We start from the raw sequence: 15,622 nt of genomic DNA on the forward strand, positions 1-15,622 counted from the left end.
GAAGGTGAAAGTAGAAGATAAAAAGTGAAGATTCAAATCCCTATATTAAAACACAGCATCTTTTATCCCGCCTGTAAAGATTTTCAAGAAAGAGAATTCTATAATGTTTCCTCCCATCCATATACTGACTAGTAGATAACTACATTTTATCTAAAATAAATTTCTTGGGCTGAAAGTTAAGCCTGGCTTTTGTTTGTCTATTGATTTTAAGTATAACGCACTTGAAATTTTAAAAAATTTTAATGTGAAAATATGTAAAAATAAAGTGTTCTCTTTCCTTTAAAATATTAATTTCAATAACAAAATTATATTTCAATTTAACACTAATGGTTTAATAATAAATCATTTATATAGAGATGTTTTGTCTTCATATACTTATGATATTATGAAAAATAATTAAAATTAATAAAAAGATAAGATTCTAATTCCATATTGTGTGACCTCTGTATTACTCTATTAGCAGTGAATAAAAATGCTGATCATCAAACAAATGCTCCTGGGTCTTCTAAGGACTAGGCGTCTGGAGTTCTATAATCTTAGGTGTTGTTTCTGAGTGATATTTCTTTCTGATCTCATCTATTTCACCATCAGGTATAAATGAAGCCAGCACTGGAATTTGAGAAAAATAGTTCTTAGCCAGGATATGTTTGTGTTTGATCTTGTGAATAAACAAGGGTTCATATCCCTGAAAAGAAAAGAAAACAAAATTCTATTAAATGTCACATATATTTTGCCAAGTAAAAACACTTTCATGCCTCAACGCCTCTGCTCATCAGTTCTTTCCCACATGCATTTTTCCTACTTTGTCTATCATCCTTCAGGGCTCAGCTCCTATGACACTTGAACCCAGAAGCCTTTCCTGATTCTCCCTGTGACCTCTCTGAGTCTAAACTAATCCCCTCCTCTTCCATACTTGCAAGCACTTTTATGTATTTTAATTGCAATGTTTAGTTCATTCTGCCTTGAATTTCACTATCTGCTTGAGGGTCTCTTCCATGATAAGGAAAACTCCTTGAAGGCTCAAACCAAGTCTTTTTCATATACGTGTCTCTTGGCACCATAAGGTAGACACTCAATCGATATTTTTGAATGAATGTACTCGTCACCTTGGTTCTCTCTTTAAATCTATTTCAACACTGCATACAATTACCAACCTGAATTTTTTTTCCCCTAAAATTGGTCCTTCCCTCCATTTCTCCAGAGTTCAAGATAAAGATCACATTGGTGTTGTGACAATGTAAATTTCTCTTTCTACTACCTTAGATTCCCACCTTATGAGGCCCTGCACTGTTTCCTATTCTGTCTTCTAAACAGAAAATAACCTTCCTGCCTTTATTAAGTCTTCATGCCTTTCCATTTTTATTTGTTCTTAATTAATTTTTAGACTTCTTGTCTCTCCACAGGTATAACGGTATTCGGGACGTTATCTGTTATGTAGCATTGCCACATTACAAGATAATCTATTTTCTAATGACAGTGGCAGACTGCTAGTTGTCAACCCAATACTCATTCTCTCTTCTATTCATATTTAGAAGCCTGATTTTGTATAGGGGCCAGATTTTGTATTTTGTGACATACTCAGCTTGCCTAGCCTTTATTTTAGCTAGGGGTGGCCATGTGACAAGTTTCTGGCCATTATACATACATACACATAGATAACTGATAAAGCTTATAGGAAAGCTTTTTGATAGTGAGAAGACTCATCTGTCAAGCACATTCAGGCTTTTGCCATACCTGGGAGGTGGATATAATGCAGGAGATAAAGCAGCCATTTTATCCCTACCCACAAGCATGAGAATGAAAGCCAAAGGTTAAATACAGCTGAGGGAAAAGTTAGAGGGCCTGGGTTTGTGAGGGCACTGTGGAGCCACATAGTGGCCCCAGACTGCCAACTTCTGGACTTCTTGTTATATAAGGAAACTAAACCCACAATTGATCAAGTCATTATAAGCTGCTTAGTCTGTTATTTGCAGCTGAACTTGAATACAACTGAAACAATGAAAAACGGTGTTCATTACATTTCCTTGTCTTTCTCCAAGCACTTAGCATAATATTTGGCACATTCAAAAGTGAATTCTGGTTGAATTAATAAATACCGTCTATTCTTTTATCAATCTTAATCGACCCTTCTTTTCAACCTCCTCCTAAAACTTGTTTTCTAAAAGTAAAACATCCTCTCACTGAAGATGCCTCATAGTGTCAAATCAGAAGTCAAGAAAGCCTTGGAGAAAAGGAGTCAAAAGATGTGATATCCTTGCAGAAAGGATTATGCAGGAGTATCCTGGACTTATTTTAAAGTTTCCTCTCTATAGACAAATTTACCAGATCAAAATACTCATCCTTTGCACTAATCTAACTTTGCTCCACCACTTGTTAGCCCACATTTCATTGAAGAAAAACACATATTTCTGTTGTGCAACATTCAATTATACATGCATAGGACTTGACAGGTTTTCAAAGTGCCTTTATAGAACCCAAAAGCAATCATTAAAGATGAGATAAGCATATTATGGTACATACAATCAAAGGAACAACAAGCAACTCTTACAGAATAATATAATATGGAAAGATATCCAGTATCTATTATCCCCTTTTTATAGACGAGAAAACCGGGGCACTGGGACATTAACAAACTTGCCCACCTTCTCCCAGCTCATAAGTGATTAAGCCAGAATTCAAAGCCAGGGCTGCTCTGATCCTCTATACTGATTCCATGTTTTCAGCTAACCTTTATAAAAATTTATGAAGCAAAGAGGGCAGGTCTTAATATCCTGCAGATTGTTAGTGACCGAAATGGGGAAACGCTGAGTGAGGTCCCCTGACTTTAAATCCACTATTGTTCCTCCTTTGGCCAATGTGCACACCGTGAGAAATTGATCTGCCTCATTTACAGTTCAGAGAACAGAAGTCTTTTTCCAGGTTTTCCTATAACTTGTGCATAATTGCAGGGAGTCAAGATTATTTTAATTTTTGAGTATGTTTTTACTAACTTAGAAAGCAAATATCTCTGTGCATTAAGGAAATTCTGGAAATGCTCTATTTAACTTGCCGCAAGACATAAACTCTTCTTTAACGAGGCCGAATATTAATACTTAAAGGATGACACCAGCTCAAAACCAAAAAAAGGCCATTTTGTTTTAGTTTGTCTGGTCGAGAACCTTAGCTCTGTTTACAGAGATTCAGTAAAATTGGCATCCTGAAATCAGGAATGCATGTGAATAGAACATTTATTTTTTTTATTTTTATTTTTTTTTATAATTTTTATTTATTTATTTTTTCCCCCAAAGCCCCAGTAGATAGTTGTATTTCATAGCTGCACATCCTTCCAGTTGCTGTATGTGGGACACGGCCTCAGCATGGCCGGACAAGCGGTGTGTCGGTGCGCGCCCGGGATCCAAACCTGGGCCGCCAGTAGCGGAGCACACGCACTTAACCGCTAAGCCACGGGCCGGCCCCATAGAACATTTAATTTGATACTGCAGCAATCTGATGAAATACACAAAGGGAGTTGTATGGATTAATTGAAGAAGCAGTGGAATATCAGCTTTGGGAATGAACTTCAGTCCCACTATGGGTCCTAGACGAAATGATATTGTTAGTATTGGCTAGGCTTCCAGTGATGAAATATTTATGAGGCAGCTTAGTTTACTAAATATAATATTTAACACAGCTTCAATTTCTTGCTGCCCTTTCTTGCAATCCCTAGAGTGGAATTTTTCTTAGCCTGGCTTCTACTGGAAAATTGTTCAAAAAAAGCTAAAAATTTAACTAGTTTCTCCACTTTACACCTTCTCCCTCCCCAATAAAAACACAGGCAGGGAATAGCACTATTCGAAAAGACTATTATATTTGAAGCCATTTCTTTATTTTCTCTTAACTGACATCTTGCATGGAATTAAAGGTACAGCAATTTAATCAATAGAAGACAGAGAATCAGTATCAGCTCTCGGGATCCTGGGCTTGCTTAGCGTAAATGGAGGTCTCTGGGAACCCACCAGGGACCCCCCAATTCTGTTCATCAAAATGTTTTACAGGGGCCAGCCCCGTGGTGTAGCAGTTAAGTGTGCACGCCCCGCTTCAGTGGCCCGGGGTTCACAGGTTCAGACCCAGGTGTGGACCAACACACCACTTGTCAAGCCATGCTGTGGCAGTGTCCCACATAAAATAGAGGAAGGTGAGCACGGATGTTAGTCCAGGGCCAATCTTCCTCAGCAAAAAGAGAAGGATTGGTTGGCATCGGATGTTAGCTCAGGGCTAATCTTCCTCACACACACAAAAAAATGTTTTACAGATTGCATCTTGTAAGTTACTGAAATTAAATGGTATTTAATTTTTGCAGTTTTTTCCCCACTCCTAGTTATTTGGAAGCAAATGAGAAATGGAGCCTCAGAAATATATCCCATCAGTATGATTACCATTTAGAGCACAAAATTTATTTGAGAATTTCGTGTGTTATTAGGCAGACTCATGATAATTAATCAAAGGGCAGATTCTAGGTTCCAAAATACCTATCTGGCAGTAATATACATTTATTCATTCAACAAGTACGTGTTAAACCCCTAGTCTGTGCAGGAAATGTTGTAGGTATTAGAGATATAGACATGAATAAGCTAAACAAAATCCCTCCCCTCATGGAACGTACTGTGGAACTAACATGCTTGAACTTGCTATTATTAGGAGAGAGTGGCCAGCCCCGTGGCTTAGCGGTTAAGTGCGCGCGCTCCGCTGCTGGCGGCCTGGGTTCGGATCCCGGGCGCACACCGACGCACCGCTTCTCTGACCATGCTGGGGCCGCGTCCCACATACAGCAACTAGAAGGATGTGCAGCTATGACATACAACAATCTACTGGGGCTTTGGGGGGAAAAAAATAAATAAGTAAAATCTTTAAAAAAAAAAAAAAAAGGAGAGAGTGGTGCCATGTTTTAGGTACATGGAAGACCTTCAGATCTCTTACCTTTACCTATTATGTGCCTTAGCTTCCTTTTAATTTTAATCTCCACCATACATACTATCCACATACCTTGTTACTGTTATCCATGGATTCTCTGTTAATCCAATGGAAGAATTTAAATTATGCATGGAATGTATTAAAAGGTAGTCAAGTTATCTCTAAGGTAGTCAAGTTATCTCTAATAATTCCAATGATTAATTTCCCAGATAAAGTTTCACTTTCTTACCTCTTCAATACTTGTTAGCTTGAGATGAACAGCAGCTTCATCTTTGGTGAGAAGAATGCAGTTCCAGGGGGACCACTCCAAGGATTTATCCCACCTGACCATGACCAGATCATTGAGATTGGTCCAGGCACTGAGGACTGACTGGGATGCCCAGATGTTCTCTGTCAGGTACTGAATATCTTGTAGCTGTATGTCAAAACAAGTTTGAAAAATAATGTTTTCTTATAAACATAACATTTCTTTAAGATTATTATATTACTTGAAATAATTAAATTATATTGAGTACATTTTTCAAAGAGAAACATTCATGAGGTTTTCAGTGGCACTTAGCTCCTTAGTTTTCACCAAGTCTCTGTTCATTCTGCCCAAACTACATTACCAGTCTCACAGTCATGACCGCATCTTTAACCTGGAGTAAGCTGTAGATATTTCTTCCAGTATGCTAATTTTACCTTACATTTATATGGTATTTGTTTTTTTTCAAAATTTATTAGTAAGTATCATCTTATCCTCAGGGTTATTGTCGGTCATTTTATTCCCATTTTACAAATGAGGAGATTGAAATTTAATAAAGAATGAGCAATTCACGTAATGTTATTAAAAAGACTGTTGTTTTAATGAGAAAAGGAAAAAGGGGGGGAATGAAATAATTATTTAAAAACTTTTTTTACTTAAACCACATTAGCTAAAACTTTTGAAGTGACTTTTTACCACAAGGTCTGCATAGATAAACCTAGAATTGCCAGAGGGGCAAGCTTCACAAAGTATAAGCATAGAAAAAAGAACCATTATTTTAAAAGATTTGAGTAGGAAAGCAGGAATCTTTTTCGTAAAATCAGCGGACAAATTTCATCCTTGATTGGCAACCCTGACTGATCATACCTGCATCAGAAAAGCAATTTTAGAGTCATCTTCATAATCAGTTTCTGAATAGTAGAGCCGTTGAAGTAAACATTTGTACTTCAAAAATGATTCTCGCTGTCGAGTCTCATTGTCAAGATTAACGCAGTGACGACACCGGTATATGCGGTGTGAAGTCGCGGATACAGCAAACGCTGTAGAAGGCAAATACAGCTGGCAACTGTGGCAAAAGTAAATCTTCTTATAAAACTTCAGTGGGTCTTGAGGGGCCTAATTAGTAAAAAAAATTAGAAAGGTATAAAAGCCAGGCCAAATACTAAGCAAGAGAAGTTAACCAACAGAACAAATACTAACCCACTGAGGGCTAACTTATCTTAGAATGAGATTCAAAGTTGGTTAAATTTTAAAGTCATATTTTTCCCTTAACTTCCTATTCTACACAAAATATAAACTTTAAGCAGTATTCATTTACCCTGACAAAATATTATAATTGTCTATTATTCATCAACCTTTAGATATATGTGGTAAAATCACCTAGAAAATTAATTGACTGAAAGAAAACTAGTAGGTAGAGGCTTTGGGTTGCAAAATAGTAAGAACACCCTGCAAGTGCTTTGGTACTTATTTTTAAGAATTTAGATTTTTGGTGCTATGCTATATTAATTATTTTTACAGGTAATAACTAGATTCAGATATAAATAAAAGCCCACTCAATCAAGTGTTCTTATTTCATTCATCTTAACAATAAATTTGGATTGGCTCATGATCAGTTTTCAAAATTTGAAATTTTTCATCATATGGTAATTCTATTTTTAATTTATTGAGGAACCTCCACACTGTTTTCCATAATAGCTGTACCAATTTACATTTCCACCAACAGTGCACAAGGATTTCCTTTTCTCCACACCCTCACCAACACTTGCTATCTTTTGTCTTTTTAATAATAGCCATTCTAACATTTGTGAGGTATCTCATTGTGGTTTTGATTTGCATTTTCCTGATGATTAGTGATATTGACCACTTTTTCACGTACATGTTGGCCATCTGTATGTCTTCTTTGGGAAAATGTTTATTCAGGCCCTTTACCCATTTTTTAATTGGGTTAAAATTATTTTGCTATTAAGTTATATGAGTTCCTTACATTTTTTCAGATATTAATTCATCAGATATATGGTTTGCAAATATTTTCTCCCATTCCTTATATTGTCTTTCATGTTGTTGATCGTTTTCTTTGCTGTGCAGAAGCTTTTCAGTTTGATGTAACCCTATTTGTCTATTTTTGCTTTTGGTGTCGTGACCAAAAGATCATTGCCAAGGTCAATATCAAGAAGATTTTTCTCTGTTTTTTTCCTAGTAGTTTTACAGTTTTGTAGTTTTACAGTTTCAGGTCGTACATGTAAATCTTCAATCCATTTTTATTTTTGCATGCAGCGTGAGATAGGGGTCCAACTTTATTTTTTTGCCAATGGCTATCCAGTTTTCCCAACACCATTTATTGAAGAGACTACCCTTTCCCCTTTGTGTGTCCTCAGCTCCTTTGTCAAATATTAGCTGACCATGTATGCATGGGTTCATTTCTGGACTCTTTACTCTGTTCCATTGATCTATGTGTCTGTTTTTATGCCAGTACTATACCGTTTTGATTACCATAGCTTTATAGTATAGTTTGAAATCAAGGAAGCATGATTCCTCCAGCTTTGTTCTTCTTTCTCAAGATTGCTTTGGCTACTCAAGGTCTTTTGTGGTTCCATACAAATTTTAGGATTTTTTTTTCTATTTCTGTGAAAAAAGCGATTGCAATTTTGATAGAGATTGCATTAAATCTGTAGATTGCTTTCGGTAGTATGGACATTTTAACAATATGAATTCTTCCAAAAAGATTTCTTAAGTTCAAAAAAAAAAAAGCACCAAAAGTATGATCCATTTTAAAAATGGATAAATTCAACTTCAAAATAAATTGGAAAGTAGATAAATTCAACTTCAAAATCAAAAACTTCTGCTCTATAAAAGATACTATTAAGAGAATGAAAAGACAAGCCACAGACTGAGAGAAAATATTTACAAATCATATATCTTACAAAGGACTTACATGCAAAATATATAAAGAATTCTCAGGGCTGACCTGGTGGCATAGTGGTTAAGTTCACACTCTGCTTCGGCAGCCCGGGGTTCATGGGTTTGGATCCTAGGTGCAGATCTGTGCACTGCTCATCAAGCCATGCTGTGGCAGGCATCCCACATATAAAGCAGAGGAAGATGGGCATGGATGTTAGCCCAGGGCCAATCTTCCTCAGCAAAAAGAAGAGGATTGGCAACAGATGTTAGCTCAGGGACAATCTTCCTCACCAAAAAAAAAAAAAAAAAAGAATTCCCAAAACTCAATAATGAGAAAATAAACAGCCCAACTAAAAAGGGGGGGGGGGGGCGGGAGAGAGGGGGCAGAAGGTGTGGCAGCAAAAGATAAGTGCAGCACTTCACCAAAAAGATACATGGATGGCAAAGAGGTTTAATACTATTAATTAGGGAAACACAGATTAAAATATAAAAGGATACTACTACACACCTATTAGAATTCCAAAATTAAAATAAAAACTAACAATACCAAGTGCTGACAAGGATGCAGAGCAACTGGAACTCTCATGAATTGCACAACATGGTACAGTCAGTTTGGGAAAAAAGTTTGGCAGTGTCTTGCAAAGGTAAGTAAGCATTTACCATACAACTCAACAATCCCACTTCCAAGGTCTTTAACCCCAAACAATCAATTTACACAAAAACTCACAATCGAGTGTTTGTAGTACTTTATTTACAAAAGCCCAAAACTCTAAACAACTCAATGTCCTACAACTGTGAATAGATAGATAAACTCTGGTACATCCAGACAATAAAAATAGTACTCAGCTATAACAACAAACTGCTGAAACACTCAAATACATGGGTGAATCTCAAATGCAATATGCTAAACGAAGGCAGCCAGTCTCAAAAGAGTACATAGAGTATGACTTCATTTTATGATACTCTGGGTTAAGTAAAACTATAGAAATAAAATGCAGATCAGTATTTGCCAAAAGTGAGGGAGCCAGAGGAAGGGTTGATTACAAAGCAGCAGCATGAGGGAATTTGGGGGAGGCGATAAGAATACTTTTATCTTGATTGTGCTGTTGGTTACATGACTCTCTGCACTTATCAAAACTCACCAAAAATGGTGAATTTCACAAAAAGTAAATTTAAAAAGTGAATAAGATGGAATAATGTTACCTGAACATGTAGAATATGAAATTCTATTATTTACTGCAAACATATAAAAACTGAATAAGTCCATAGAGAAGGACTAGAGGGTAGCTCAGACAAAGGAAATATCGATTTGAATAAGAAATAATACAATCGGCAACTTTTCTCTTAGACTTGCATATTTTAATATTCTCTTACAATACAATTAAGTTTTAAAAGTTCATTAAAAAAGAAAAAATATAACAATTAAACAATTTTTATTTTTCTAAAAGTTTTGACTAAATATTGAGATTTTGTTTACGTCAAAAAAGCAAAAGGGATGTTTAGTCAGCCTCTTAAATAAGATATAATTCTAAAAATAATCATTGGAATAAAATACTATTTAGAATTCTGTAGTAACCTCCCTCCCCTAAAACTTTACTAAAAGTGTTTTAAAAAGTTTTGCACAGTGAGAAGGCAATAAGGCACTTATCTTGGCTTTAGAGAGAAAATCTCCACAGAAGCCTAGGCATGTTGGAGTTGGAGAAGGTAGTTTAATTCAAATACATGTTACATTTCAAGTTCTCTCAGGATATCTACATGGATCTGTTCAGTAATAATTATAACCATATGATAAGTATTATAAAGGAATATAAACAATGAGCATGTAGAATCTCAAGAATGAAAAGTTTAACTGTCTCTGCAGCCTCATGAAGGAGGGAACATGTGAACTGAGTCTTAGGAAATGAGTAGGAGTTGGCTGGGTGAAGTGGGGGACAGCATTCCTGGTGGACGCAACGCTACGTGCAAAAGCATGAAGGTGTGAGAGATCACGATACATTCAACGTAATGCAATATTCAACTGAAAATTTGGTTGAGAGATTAGAAAAGAATTCAGGCTTGGAAACACAGACACAGAAATTTATTAAGTGAATAAATTTAATTTATCAACATAAAAAAATAATCATTCAAAGGAGATTTCACCAATAAGATGGTCTTCCACACGGACACCAAGTAAAACGTTAACGCAAAATTTGAATAAACTGCAATTTACTATAGCATATCTTAGAATTTTGAGAAAGGAATACAGGGGAAAAAAAGTAGAGTACCTTAAGGTGTCTTGCAACTTCTGGATTAAACAGAGGTGTTTTAATGTATTGAAAAAAGAGTGTTGCAATTCTTTTTCTGAGTCCTTCAAGGTTATGATGTTTGACTCCTCTCATCATAAGGTCAACCTCTCTGTCAATCAATTGTAAAATTTCCTGAGTCAGTTTACATTCATGTTCCTATACAAAATACAAAAATATTCAGTATAGAATTTTAAAAATTACTTAGTTTTTTTTTTTTTTTTTTTTTGTGAGGAGATCAGCCCTGTGCTAACATCCGCCAATCCTCCTCTTTTTTTTTTTTTTGCTGAGGAAGACGGCCCTGGGCTAACATCTGTGCCCATCTTCCTCCACTTTATATGGGACGCCGCCACAGCATGGCTTGCCAAGCAGTGTGTCGGTGCGCGCCCGGGATCCGAACCAGCGAACCCCGGGCCGCCGCAGCGGAGCGCGCGCACTTAACCGCTTGCGCCACCAGGCCGGCCCCAAAAAATTACTTAGTTTTTTAAATTACCACCCAAACAAACTGAAAACTAGATTCCAGAATAAATGAACATTGCTGATAGGAGTATAAATTGGTACAACTAATTTGGGAAAAAAAATTGACTTAATTATCTAGTAGAGTTTAAGATATGCATAATCTACAACCCAGCAATTCTATTCTTAAGTGCTTTAGAGAAATCTGCATGTAGAGTCATTGCTCACAGTAGCCCAAAATTAGAAATAACCAAATATCCATAAATAAGTTGATTACATAAATAAGTGATGGCTTATTCATACGTAAGAAAACTATCTAATGTGCGGAAATGAATGAACTACAGCTATATACAATAAGAAGCTTAAATCTTACAAATTAATGTTGAGCAAAAGAAGCAACGCACAAAATAGTACATACAGTATTATTCCATTGAAATAAAATCCAAAAATAAGCAACACTAAACCATATTATTTAGAGATGTATACAGAGGTGGCACACTACGAAGAAAAATCAAGGAAATGACTACTATGAAAGTCAGTATGGTAGTTACTTCTAGGGGATGAGAGGGTGAATCGCCATCAAGAAGAGAAAGTGGGATGCTAGCAATGTTGGCAATATCCTGTTTTGGGACCAGAGGGTAGTTACATGGTTGGTGGCTTTATATTTACTAAACTTACATATATATTTTATACATATTTTCTGCATGTTTATATAATTCACAATAATTTTTAATAAAATAATAGAAATGAGTGTGGTTGAATAAGAAAGCCTTAGAGAAGAGTTAAGTGATTAAGGTAGAAGGATTTATAAGCAGCAAAATAGAAATTGCTCCACCTGCTCAAGAAAAGACCACAAGAAACATAAAGTTTGAAGGAAAGAGTCAGAAGGTAAAGCCAGTAACTAAAATAATGCTCTTCTGTACTTTTTAATACATATTCTTTATAGCTAATTCAAGAGTGCATCACTGGTCGTTGACCCTGAAGGCACATTAGAAGGACCTGAGGGAGATTTTAAAAGATTTTAACATTGCCCTCACACTTGAGGATCTAATTTAACTGCTCTGAAATGGGGCCTAGAAAACATTCCTACTCATTTATTCTCATATTCTCTCTCTCTCCATGCCTGTCTGTCTGTCTGTCTCTGTCTCTTTCTCTCTCTCTCAAGTTCTCTAGATAATTCTAATGTGTACTCAGGTTTAAGATTCACTAGTCTGTATTAGTAATTGTCATCAAAATAATACCTATTATTTATTAAGGGCTCCCTGTTTGTAAGCACTGAGACATAGAGATTATATTTTTTAATTTATATTATATACACATATATATGTACATATATATACACATATATATATTTATATCCTCAAAGCAACTAATTTTACAAATGGTGAAACTGATTTTCAGAAATATTAAATAACTTACCTAAGGTTGCACAGTCATAAATGAATAGAGCCAGAATTTGAGTTATGCTTAAAGGCCTTAATCCTCCATCAAAATATTGTTAAATAAATGTACATGTGAATATATTAGGTTAAATATATTGTTTAAGATATACATGATTTATCTTTTATGAGCCATCTTTTGGCTTTTTAATTAACCAGCTAATGGTCCTAATTATGTCAGGCAAGAGCATTTCTATTGTATTCCCTACCTGCACTCTCTTTTTTCCAATCTGATATTTTTACTGCCCTCTACAGCTATCAAGCTTATTTCCTACCTCTGGATCTACTGCTTCTCCCTATCTTCCTATCTATTTCTATCTTCCAAGCCTAGTCACTACACAGACATCTTTGAAAAGGTAGCCTTTTTCAAAGGCAGTCAATGCCTCTGCTCTCAAGATGGGCAGCAATGCGAGAGACCTATGAAGATTTATCTCCCAACAAGAACCACTTACTCTACTTAATGTGTCTTAAAAATTTTGTGTCTTGGTCTTGTTTCTTCTCAACAGAATGAGAGTTCTTTGCAATTAGGAGGCAAAGAGCCCACATGAGGTATCTAAGGGTTATACTTGTGAAATTAATAGGTTGTAATCACATGGCTCACCTAGATGGATCTGAATATGGCTGACATTTTTTCAGCTGTTATTTGTAGTGAACCATGATTATCATTTGAATATCTATACACACACACTCTGGCAATTTGGGTCAGATCGATGACCAAAATAGATTGACCATGCAGAGTTATCCAATCCATCGTCTATGTACAAACTTTAAAATAGTTCTTAGGAGTGATAATTCAGAAACAACTTACATATCTATGCCTTAAACTGAAGGTGGCATCTGGTGAGTGTCTTATAAAGTTAGAGAACTCAAAATCGTTTTTCAGAAGCCAAATATTTTTAGCTGAATTGCTCATTTATTTATATTGACAATGACATATGCCCAATATTACCTTCAATTTGAGCTATAAAACACAAGAGCTATAGCAATGGTCCTAATGACACTTGGGTTTTCCCCTTTAATTAGGAATATAGAAAACATATCCATTATAGCGAATGCTGTGATGTGCTGCTCGCATTACCCCCACTTCAGAACTGAAGCACTCAGTCTCCCAGCTGCTGATAGGCTGGCAGCTGACAACTCTCACCTGAGCCTCTCTCTGGATTTCCCTTAGCTGAAGAAAGCCATCTTGGCTGAAAATTGCTGGTATGTGGGTACATGGGAACAAAACATAAATGGAGTCCTGACCCAGGTCCAGCTCACAATGGGTCCACTGGGTTCACAGACCCATCCAGTGTTCATTTTCCTGGTCCTTGAACATATCATTGGAATGGAATACTTGTTAGTTAGCACATTTCTTGATCTGTGGGGTAAGAGCTAACGTGACGCAGAAGAACAAGTGGAAGCTCCCGAAACTACCTTACTCTGGAAACCAAGGGGTTGAAAGTAGAAACGGACCCATTTACTACTTGGGGAACTTTTGCTTCCTGTCCCTGCAACTCTGGGCTCTCAAGTTTAGAGGTCCTAATTCCTGGAGGGAAAATGTTTCTAGTAGAGGACACAGCAAGAGTCCTATTAAACTCTAAGCTACAACTAATGCCTGGGCTCTTTAGGCCAAAAGACCTGGGGGGCAAGGAAAGTGTCATGCCTGTAGAGGTAATTAACCTTGATCTTTGAAAGAGAGTAGTGCTGTTACTACCCAATGCAGACAGGGAAGAACATGTTTGGCACCCAGGTCCAGGGCATTTCTTGGTATATTCTTGCCCAGTTTTGACAGTAAATGGAAGTCTACCAGCTTCAGCCTGAGAAGAGCACAGTGACCTGTAGTCTAGACCTCTCAAGGTGTGGGTCACCACAACAGGTAGGCCACCTAGATCAGTCAAGGTGCGAGTTGAGGGTGAGGAAATCTAAATGGATACTAGAGGAAAGAGACAATGAGTATCTGTTGTGGCCTTACCGACAATGGCAACAATAGGGGGCTATAGCTATCTCATCAACCCTGCTCTTGCAATTTTCCCCAGGGAAAAAGGGCCTACCCAAATCTGGAGCAGCTGCTCTCACAACTTACAACGTGAAGCCAGTGGGTCCAAGCAGCGGTATGTGTTGTGTATGCTGTGTCCAGACCAGAGGAACTCATTCTCCCACCCCCGCACACTGTTGGCTGACACTCTCAACTGAGTCCCTTTCTGAGAACTGCTTTCTGGTAAAGAGAGATGCCTCATCCTAAGTCACCTCTCCTTCCTAGGGGCAGCCCACATCCAATAAATGGTCAATGTGGGAGTAAAAACTCCTGGCCCCTCGCCTTGATTCGGCACAACTCAGAAGGGCCTCCCCAGTTTCAGAGCTCCCTGTGAGACTGGCTGGAGTCACTGCTGAGAGTTTAATTTCTCCACCTGACCAATCCTGCTGTCTATTTCCTCACAGGAGTTCCTCCTGAGAGCACTCTCCAAGAAGCTTCCTGCACACGAATCCCCATCTCAGAGGCTGTTTCTTGGGAACCTGACCTGTGACACCCACTTCATTTTCATTAAAAGCAGGACTAAAAACACAGAAAATCAATAATTGAAGAGAAAAAAAAAAACAAAAATACTTACACAGATGCTGCTTTAAAACTGCTAAAAATAAAATTTTCAGTGAAACATGTCAAAATATATAGACAATAGTTGCTGTTTTATTGAACTGAGTTGAGTATTAATGCCATGCTATATATTTGCATATATTTGCATCCATTGCATAGAGGGGACATATTTACATTTAGGATATTTATTGTGCTATGTTTACATTTATTATGTGTCATATTATACAGTTTGAGAACTTTTAGATAAATATTAATGCATAAACCACATCCTCCCAAAATTATACCAAAACAATAGTTGTTAACAAAATAAAATTCATATATACAAACATTATCTTTATAATTACTTAACACAAAAAACCTTGCTTATTTTAGTATTCAATTTTTTTATTGATAGTGATACTCCAAAACTAAGAGAAAGTTAACGTACCTTCACAGTATGTTTAAGTGTTAAGAGCACATCCAGCCTCTCATCTTGAGAGAGATTTTTCAGTGTAATGCATTTATAGATGTTTTGCAGTTCTCTGGCTCTGATGGTGAACTGTGTATCCATCTCAACTATTTTGCCATCAAATGTTCTCCATGTCTTTGGAGCTGAACACTTAAAAATAATATTATGTTTATAATTATCAGTTAATTAAAGGCTAAAAAATAATTTTGTTCCTTCTACTAAAAGTTAACCTTAATATCATGTGCTTTAAGAATAAAAGTATCACTAAAACTTAAGAAAATTCATTGAATAATTTGTAGAACGTGGGAAAGTAAAACATTTTAGAAA

The 15,622-nt window shown here is 36.5% G+C and overlaps 1 protein-coding gene across 1 annotated transcript in view; it reads right to left on the reverse strand.

Moving 5' to 3' along the window:
• Nucleotides 1-340: 340 nt before the first annotated feature.
• The window catches only part of IQUB (IQ motif and ubiquitin domain containing), a 56,164-nt gene continuing 40,882 nt past the window's right edge, over nt 341-15,622 (reverse strand). Inside the window, exons 9-13 of the mRNA XM_087430241.1 lie at nt 15,275-15,445; nt 10,360-10,536; nt 6,062-6,310; nt 5,180-5,365; nt 341-685 (exon numbers count right to left, since the gene is read on the reverse strand). Coding sequence (XP_087286367.1) covers nt 506-685; nt 5,180-5,365; nt 6,062-6,310; nt 10,360-10,536; nt 15,275-15,445 — 963 coding nt within the window. The 3' untranslated portion in view covers nt 341-505. The remainder of the gene's footprint in view (nt 686-5,179; nt 5,366-6,061; nt 6,311-10,359; nt 10,537-15,274; nt 15,446-15,622) is intronic.

The sequence above is a fragment of the Ceratotherium simum genome, chromosome 1 (assembly GCF_057802395.1).
Source record: "Ceratotherium simum simum isolate JZ-2026a chromosome 1, ASM5780239v1, whole genome shotgun sequence".
Taxonomy (NCBI): Eukaryota; Metazoa; Chordata; class Mammalia; order Perissodactyla; family Rhinocerotidae; genus Ceratotherium; species Ceratotherium simum.